Source organism: Centruroides vittatus, unplaced genomic scaffold, assembly GCF_030686945.1.
Source record: "Centruroides vittatus isolate TY-2023 unplaced genomic scaffold, ASM3068694v2 scaffold_1025, whole genome shotgun sequence".
Classification (NCBI taxonomy): Eukaryota; Metazoa; Arthropoda; class Arachnida; order Scorpiones; family Buthidae; genus Centruroides; species Centruroides vittatus.
In genome coordinates this window covers 6,459-16,127 of record NW_027122668.1, presented here as the reverse complement: position 1 = coordinate 16,127, position 9,669 = coordinate 6,459, and the positions used below count along the sequence as shown (strand labels likewise).

Sequence of the window (9,669 nt, the reverse complement as noted above, 5' to 3'; positions counted from 1 at the left end):
GTTTCCAGTTTTTGGTAGATGGAGTTACTGCTTGCTTTCAGACGTTCTGCTTTTTAGACTAAAATTCTTGAAAAATTTCTTTTGCCGATCGCATCATCTCCTGTCCGCTAGATCTCCGTACCTCATTTCCGGATTTTGCGGCTTCTGGAGGACATTTCCAGCATTTACTGTACGAGAAACCGCAACATCAATAACATTATGTAAAAGATTTACCAACTATGACACAGCATGAAATCTTATTACCAGCCCTTCTTTCAATGCAGTAAAGGTTCAAGTATTAGTGTGGTTCCAATGCGATGCGGATGGAGAAGTATGAAGTCTGTTTTTGTCCCTGGTCTGAATTTTTTAGTGTTTTATTTTATAATCGGATAATTTTTCGTGTTGGAATGGAATATTTTTACTTTTTGTCAATTAAGTAGCCTGAAAGGAAACGTTTTTTGGCGACAGCTTCAGGCGACATTTTTCCAAATAAACTCTTAACGTATTTTCAATACGTTGTAACTGGTGCAGAATGCGGTAGGGAGGTAAAGAAAGGAACTAACTGCTTAGTCGGCATAGAGTTTAATGTACAGCACACACAGTAAGGGTACAAAAGTACGTGAATCTACATAGAAAAGGGTCTTTTTATATATAAAAAGATTTAATCGCCATCTCCCTACGAGACTGCCACGATATTCTCGCCAACTAAATATATTATTATATGATAGGCAAAATTAAAAATAAAAGAATATTCATGATATTATACGTATATGTAAATTATTGATAAACGATTAGGATATTGTATATACTTGTGGTGAGTAGATGTATTATTTAATAGATTACATATAAAATGATCTTATCATAATATATGCAATTCATAAAACCGTTCAAAAATCAGTTCGATAGCGTTAATCTAGAAGCTAGCACATTTTTAATATCTGGAAGATTCAATTAACAGGTAATGATTTTAAATTAGTCTTTGTTAAAGAAATTTTTTACGTGAATGCTCTTTCATTTGCATGTAAACATTTTATTTATATTATTAACAAAGGTTAAGGAATTGGACTTTTAAACAATTATGGATCCTCCTGTGTTGAGTGCAGATTTGTTCATAAAAGATTCTAGTAAGAAAGAAAGGAAAAATTACTTAACGTGGAATGAAAATGAATTGAAGATGTTCAAGGAAATGGTTGTTGGTAAAGAAAAATTGATTAATTTTTTTTTAATACATTAAGGAATATTGTATACATTCAAGAGTGATTATGAAGTAACGATATTAGAATTTTAATTAAAATTATGTTAGAAACTTTTATTATGAAACTGTACTCTGTATCTGTTGATCACATTTTTATCATAACATCTATCATTAACTGTGTATACACAATATCACTGATATTGTCTTAAAAAATGCTATTTATTACAAATTACAACTTATTTAAAAAGTTTTACGAATTCGATATTAAAACAAATCGGTTTAGTGTAGCTTTAAATTTATTTTTTAGACATGTTAATGATAGAAATTGATGCAAACTTTTGGTCGTGTATATCAGTACTTGAATATTTTAAGGGTTTAGTCTATTTAATTCGTCTATTTGCACAACTTTCAGCATTTTTATGCATTCAAACATTATTTTTAAAATAGCGATCGTTATCTGTTTTACATATACATTTAAGTGTGAGAGTAGTATCTAACTTTAAATAGCTTCTTATCAGTGCTATGTAACCTTAACCTGTTTCTGTATATACGTATTTAGTTTCTAATTACGACGTTAACGCTAATTTTATGTTTTTGGTGTAAGTTATAATATGGTCCACTTAAGAAAGCACCCTCGGGTTATTACGAATTTTCTTAAGCATTAAGAGCATTAATAAATTAAGTACCCTCTATCACATTTTATTAAAACAACTTTTTATATTTTTAACTATTATAAAACGGCAAAAAGCTTAATTTTGAGGGTAGGGACGAGTTTTATAAAAAACTGTAAATGATAACGAGTAAAATTGTCATTAAGTTAGACCTACTAGAGATATACACAACCCTCATTATCTTACCATCACCTCTACCTTTAACCACAGAAATGTAATAGTATCAATCACTCTAATACACAAACCTACCTGCAAAAGTTTAGAAATTTTCGACAAAAATCACAGTAATTATTAAGCTTTAAACACGGTGAACAAAGTTGTGCCACACACACATACACTAATATCCATACATACGGAAATTACCTCCGAATTGTTTTTACTTCTCGACGTTTCAAGGTGTTTTAAGTCCAAAAATGTAGAAATCTGGAAGGTCATTTTTGCCGGATCGCCATACTTTCACTCTGTTATAACAGCCAAGAAAATAAAAAATAAAAATATTTGAATAAGGTCTTTTTATTAACTCGTGCACGATGATTGTATTGAGGATGACCCGATAAACCATATTTTCCATTTTATATGTTTTTAAAAACAACGTTTTAAAGTTCGAGTATATAAATTTTAATTGTTTTTATTTTGTGATAATGGTGAGAGCTTAAGCCTCTGTAGCATCCTTAACAGCCGCTGTACATCATCGATTGTATTATTTTATCGAATACGCTATAAACACGATGTATCCAGTTTATGCAATGAAATTAATGTTAATGGTAACTATACCAGTGACACTTTTACTCATTCTCAGAAATATAATAGGAAGCTTAGCTAAAATAATGTGAACGTTTGTTCTAGAATTTCTGAATGCTCTCTAACGGAATGTAAGTACAGTATAAACATAAATAAGTACATTAATAAGCTTTAAATTAGAGCTATGTGACCTCCGAAATCTGGTCGCTAATCATCCGTTGCCTTGTCCACCGGATGAGGACGTACAGTACATGTGACCTGCTCTGTTTGATCTTATGTATTTTATGAACTTTTAAAATATGTAATTGCTTCTTATAATTATGTATGTCCAATACAACCTGTTCATTATGATTCTATAATAAATCTTTTTACTCTCTGTGTATTAGAAAACTGACCTAACGAAAGATGTACCAAATCTCTACTTAACATATGCCATTGTATAGAAAGCTTTGCTACCATGAGTGATCATGTACCGCAAGACTAAAAATTAAACCATATAAATAGCGCTATTTATAGTTTAATTGTTCCTAATGCCAATACGCGTTTCAGGCTAGTGCCTCTCATCTGTTGGCTAACAATATTTATTAGTACATAATATGGCTGACACTAATTCGGTCTATAAGTTATTTTACTTTCCTGGCTGTTATGCAGAGGGAAAGTATGGCAATCAGGCAAAAAACGACCCCCCAGATTTTTACATTTTTGGACTTAAAACACCTTGAAGCGTCGAGAAATGCAAAAAACATTGGGTTTTTTTCCCTGTATGTATGGATGTTTGTGTGTGTGTTTGTATGGGGGGAACGATTTTGTTCACCATGTTTGAAGCTTAATAACTCCTGTGCTTTCTGTCGAAAATTTTAGAAAATTTGCAGGGAGGTTTGTGTATTAGGGAGATTAAGGCTACTAAATTTTGGTGATTGAAGGACAAGGACATGGAGAGATAATGGGGGTTGTGTGTATCTCCAGTAGGACGATTTTACTGGTTATTGGATTTACATTTTTAATATAAAACCCACCCCTACCCTCAAAATTAAGCTTTCTTTCCATTTTATAATAATTAAAAATATAAAAAGTTTTTTTAGTTAAATATTATAACAGATGGTGCCACCAAACTTTTTAAATGTTGCCGGAAAAGTTGAGCAACTCGTTGCTGGAATTTTTATATAAAGATTATAATTTATTTTTTATTTAAATTTTATACAGAACACAATATAAATTGTCGTTTAGACGATATGTCCCTCTTGAGCTTTCTTAGAGCCAAAAAGTTCGATAAAGAAAGAGCAATTAAATTATTAAGAAATTATTACTCTACGAGGAAGAGGCATCCAGATATATTTGGGGAATTTAATCCTGTGGCCACTAAGAAGTATCTTGACACGAAAATTGTTTCGTTTCTCCCCCACACGGATCAACACGGTCGAGTTGTGGCATTGATCCAAGTCCGTAAGTAGACTAAAATAATCATGAAGAATGTAAATTATTTGTAATCGTATAAACGTTAATGTCTTTAAATAAAATATTTAATGTGTAAAATTTAATTGGGTATTTCAAAGTTGATTACGAATAATTAATACGGGATTTATATATTTACGTAAATGTATGTAAAATAATTGTGTAGATGAGGCTGTCTTATACAGAAATTAATTCTAAAATGTATATCTTCAAAACGTGATATAAAATTTTTTTGTGTCAATGAGCAGTGTTTAAGCCAAATTGAATTTTTGAGTAATAAAAATGGTGTCCTGTATACAAGCAATTTTATTATTCTATCGAATAATCTGTAACTACAGTATATTTACCAGTCACATTACTTAGAAATACAGTATGTGGCCTTCTTCTTTCTTAAGTTACGGCAATACAACACTTTGGCGATCTGCCTACGGGGTATGCTTTCCGGGAGGTCTTTTTAAGCGTACATTACCCCTATTCAGGCGTTACAGATGTGGAGAAAACCCGGAAAACTCCACGTGGCCAGTCCCTCCTGGCGAAGCTCGAACCCAGGATCGAACTACCAGTGTACAGAGAACGGAACCGCTTGACCACTTAAGGGCCGTATGTGACCTCTTTAAAAAGATGTGAACATTCTTGCTCCAGAATGCTCTCTAATGGGAAGTATAGTATAAAAATAAACAAGTACGTCATAAAGTAAGATCATATGACCTCTGAAATCTGGTCGCTAATCACTTGTTACTTTGTCTACTCGCGATGAGAACGTATTGTATACATATGTTATTACATTTTTTCCTCAACTTAAAATAACTGATAAAGGACAAAAGAGAAAATTAAAGAATAGGTCTGATTCAGTGGTATAGCCTAAGACAAAAAGGGGGAAAAGAGGGATAGTAGGAGGAGGTGATGGGGGATGGGGAAAGGTGGAAGAAAGAGGAAACGATGACATTTGCCGGGAACCGATTATTAATAGATATTATATGACAATCCGTGTGAAGAAGTTATGACAAACAGAGATAAGGATGACGCGTATAATAATACAGGATGAGTAGATGCAATTTCCGGTGCCACTAAGGAAAACAAGCCGAGAGTGTTGGCAAGAAAAACAAATGAGATACAATACAAGTTAGATGGCGATCGACCAAAGCAACGAGGGTTGAAAAGAGTTGTAGATGGGAACATTAACGGGTGAATAGTTACAAAAACACAAAGTTAAGAAAGTACACGAAATTAAACAGTCCCGTTGTTGGTAGTGTATTGGTTCGTTGGACGTAGGCTATTCGCAAAGTTAACAAATAGCTGGAATGGACATTACTGTCCTTACAAACTTCATGAAGACATGAAGGCAAGGCCAGTAGTGTCCATCTTTTAAAACTTGTTGCTTGAGAAGTGAGCATTGATAAGTATGCTTTTCGCAGTTGAAAATTAAATGGTAGGGATCTTCTTTTTCCTCAATTCCGCAGTCACAGATTGAATGGAGCACAGTACAGAGGTAAGAGATACGGATTGGTGTGTAGTAGCATTTCTCTGCGATGATGTTAGCATTTTTGGCTAGGCGGTCTGCTTTGTCGTTGCCATGATCTCCGGAGTTCCCTCTTATCCAGCAGAAATTGATGGTGATTGAGTCTCCGATCGCATGGATAGCCTTTAGGCAATTGTATATTACAGGAAGCGTGCGGTTTTCATTATTTAGTTGATGGAGGGCAGTCCGAATATCAGTGATGATATTCATAGTCCTTCCCTTAAGTTAATGGATCGTTAATGGACAAAGTACATTTATGATACTAATATGTGTGACCTCAGGATCGGCACCTCCTTGATGCCACGTAAGGACTGACACCGCTATGCCTTAACCGCTCAGCCATTCTGCCTTATTCGATCTGGATGTCATTACACCATAGATCACTGCAACAATCTTCTAGGAACTTAAAGAAATTTTATCAAATCCTATAATATATTTAAACTTTAAATAAATTGCTTGAAATCTGGTGTCTCACGAACAGTTTGAGTGCAGACTTCAATAACAACTTGATAATTATTAATCTATTGTTTGAAAAATTATTCGAACTTTTGTGTATTTTAAATAATGTTCGTGTATCTTTAAACGCTTACATGTGTGTTAGTATTTAAACTATACATGAATTCTACAATACAAAATACACAATAAATGAGTATTACGCATGATATACCTTACCCATGGCAATGAATATATGCTAACTTCATTCATCGATATTATAAACAGTAAGAAAATTGTATTCGTTTAATAAATAAAGTTCTCTACTAGAGCTATGTTTTATAAAAAGAATTGGCTCAATCATTGTAAGAGGTATTTTATATACGCCTGAAAGAATCACTCCTCCGAAAAATTGAATGCGATAAATTTACGCACAGCAAGCATTCTCCAGATGAGCAAACTTTTTGCTGCTTTCTGTACTGCTCAGTTGGCAATATGCAAACGATGGGAACAATAAAATCTTGTTCAGTCTCTGCATTGTTCAAAACGCGAAAAATGGCGAGACAGAGATTAGAACTGCAAGTAGACTACTTTATAACCTTCCGCTCTCCTACGTCGAAATAGCGAAATAAGTTTTATGCATCTTACAGAAAGAGCGCCGTGTATATCAATAATAAAAATAAATCGAATAATGTTTAAATTTCTATCCTAACCTACTGTACTTTCTGTTTTCAATCTTGAATAATATTTTTAAAATATTATGTATTAATATGTAGATATAATTTCTTTTTAGCCTACTGGGATCCTTCGAAAGTAGACATGAAAGACGTCTTGAAATGCATGTTAATATATCAAGATGCTGCACTAACAGGACATTTAATTCAAGTCAACGGTTTGGTAGTAATTTGGGATGCAAAAACATTGTCGTGGAGACATGTTTTACAATTAACACCGAGCACAATGTTTTGCATGACTTCTCTTTTATTTGTAAGTTATTTGACATTAATATTTTAATCTTAAATATATCTTGCTGTATTATATAATTATATATAGGATGAGTCAAAAATTCCTTGCGCCTTTTTTATTCCAAAGTACTAAACATAATGGCTGGATGGCCGCTCCGGGAACCCAGAATGGAATCCGGAGGAGCCGAAAAACTCCAAGATTGTGGACCTGAAGAATCCATAATGGGTTTGCTAATGAAACTCCCTCTTAGTGACCACAGAGCGGAGAGGAAAAAACGTACTGAAGATATATTATATTAATCTTTAATGCTTTTGGAATGAAAAGGGTACAACGGATTTTTGATTTATCTTGAATAATATATACTCTTTATTTTATATAATGCAGACAGCCGTTCCAGTTAGATATAAGGAAATTCATGTTGTAAATATTGGAAGATTTGGATATCTTTTTTACAATGCATTACGGCCATTTCTTCCATATAAAATTAGAAAAAGGGTATGTATACATTTAAGTCGGTTTATTGGTTTATTTGTTTAGGGCAGTGGTTCTCAAAGCGGGTGCCGCGGCACCCAAGGTGCCGCAAGTACGCCACAAGGGTGCCGCGAAATTTTTAAATAATTAAATTAAAATTACTTAAAATAATGGAATTAAAGTATTAAATTAAATAAATAATTAAAACAATTATAAAAAATGAATATTGGTTTTTTCTACTAATCTTGTTACGTCGCCACTTATCTCAGTGACTCGGTAATTGGCGATACGTAAATACTAGGAAAAAAACGAACTAGTTACTAGTTGTTTGTTCTTCTGTTCCTGCAGCGAGTAGAAGTGCAATATAAATGCGTTGAATGCAGTAATTGTTTTTATTATTGTTATATGTTCAGACAATAACAAAAAAGCATCATATACAAATATTTTTCTTCTTTACAACAAAAAAAAATAAATTATTAACGTGTTATTAAATTTTATAATAAAATATCGAAGTTAATTATGTTGTTCAATATCATGAATAATTTTTTCATTAAAAAAAGAAAACGCCTAAATTCTAATGATCAAGAAGTGGTTACTGGTAGCAAAACTAAGGAATCAATTAACACTAGTAAATCATAAAAAATTCAGAGCTCATTTTATCACTAGATACCTTTATAATAACAACTTTTGTTTAATCAAAACAAAAGTGTTTTTGTGTTGTTTGGAAATAAACTTACTTACTTTAAAAAACTTTTATTTTTTTCAAAGACTTTTTATCCTTCATATCTTTATTAACCGTAAAAAAGCAAAAAATAATAATAATAATAAATAAATAAAATAAAATAATAATAATAATAGGGGTGCCGTAAATTTTGTTTTGTAATTTCAGTGTGCCACCAGACAAAAAAGTTTGAGAAACACTGATTTAGGGCAACGCGACGTAGGCGATCTGCCGAGAGGGATGCCTCCCAGGAAGATTTTTATGAGAAACTGGCCCTTATTTAGATGTCAATAACGTCAAGAAAACTCCACTAAACCAGCCCATTGGCAAGGCACGATCCCACGAATAACTACCACTATATACCTAATATTAATATTTATTTATACTTAAAACAACTTTTTAGAATGATTTTTAAAAACATTATTTTAAATACTTTCCCAGCTGTTATATACTTAATTTTCCCGCTAATACGCCGTTAATATAACCGTTACTTATTGTCGAACCTTTACAAATATTACTACTGTTACCGCTGTACAACAGAGGGGAAGTATGGCGATCAGTCAAAAAATGACCCCCAAGATTTTTACATTTTTGGACTCAGGAAACTTTTAAACTTCGATAAATGCAAAATAACATTCGGGTTTTTTTTTTCTGTATATAGAGATGTTAATGTGTTTTGGTCGCGATTTTGTTCACTCTCTTTGAAGCTTAATAACTACTGAGCTTTCAGTCGAAAATTTCTGAAATTTGGCATGTAGTTTTATTTATTAGGAGGATTAATGCTATTAAATTTTTCTAATCAAAGGTCGAGGATGTGGGGACATAATCGGGGTCGTGTGTCACAACTCGAGTAGGGTCTGACCTAATGACGATTTTAATCGTTATTAGCATTTACAAATGTTTGTAAAACCCATCCCTGCTCTGAAAATAAATGTTGCCGGAAATGTTAAGCAACTCGTTGCTGAAATTTTCAATTAATTTGATTTTAATTTTTATTAATTAACCTCTATACAGTTGCTATCGTTACTCCTAAGATTCTTTTAGATTTCAAATATTATAACGAAAAATTCATTGATCTAAACTTTTAAAACTAATCTCAATTATAATATTACTTAGGTCCATATACACAGTTCTGAAATTGAATCGCTGCACAAATTCATCGATTCTGGATTTCTTCCCGAGGAATATGGCGGCGATTTACCTCCTCACGATCCAATCGAGTGTATTGAAGTCATATTAAAATTTCAGGAATATTTCGAAGATAATCAAAAATATTACAGCTGAAAAAAATAATTGGATTGTTTCAGTTAAGAATTTATCTGATTATTGTATAAAATAACAAATTTTATCACTATCATGGTAAATGTATATTTAATATTTTACATAAATTTTCAATTTAAAATACATAATATTGTATATTCTTCAACAGTTATGTAAAACGCATTTAAATTGTTAAATCAATAATAAATTCACTATATTAATTTTTTATTCATATAACAATAGAACATACTGCAATGTAAAT

General features: G+C 32.2%; 1 protein-coding gene across 2 annotated transcripts; it reads left to right on the top strand.

The window, feature by feature from the left end:
- Window positions 1-1,035: 1,035 nt before the first annotated feature.
- On the top strand, window positions 1,036-9,434 carry LOC136986439 (alpha-tocopherol transfer protein-like). 2 transcript variants are annotated; one of them, XM_067283961.1, is made up of 5 exons: window positions 1,036-1,175; window positions 3,790-4,029; window positions 6,783-6,976; window positions 7,340-7,450; window positions 9,264-9,434. In XM_067283961.1, exons 1-5 carry the CDS (start codon window positions 1,058-1,060, stop codon window positions 9,429-9,431), a joined length of 831 nt encoding a protein of 276 aa, XP_067140062.1. In that variant the 5' UTR covers window positions 1,036-1,057; the 3' UTR covers window positions 9,432-9,434. The 2 variants fall into 2 exon arrangements, with proteins under 2 accessions (XP_067140062.1, XP_067140063.1); XM_067283962.1 differs by lacking the exon at window positions 7,340-7,450.
- Window positions 9,435-9,669: the final 235 nt, after the last annotated feature.

Coding starts and splice junctions, on each gene's coding strand:
- LOC136986439 (XM_067283961.1), top strand. CDS start 1,058: ATGGATCCTCCTGTGTTGAGTGCAGATTTGTTCATAAAAGATTCTAGT. Junction 4,030..6,782: donor TGTGGCATTGATCCAAGTCC/GTAAGTAGACTA, acceptor ATTTCTTTTTAG/CCTACTGGGATCCTTCGAAA. Junction 7,451..9,263: donor CATATAAAATTAGAAAAAGG/GTATGTATACAT, acceptor AATATTACTTAG/GTCCATATACACAGTTCTGA.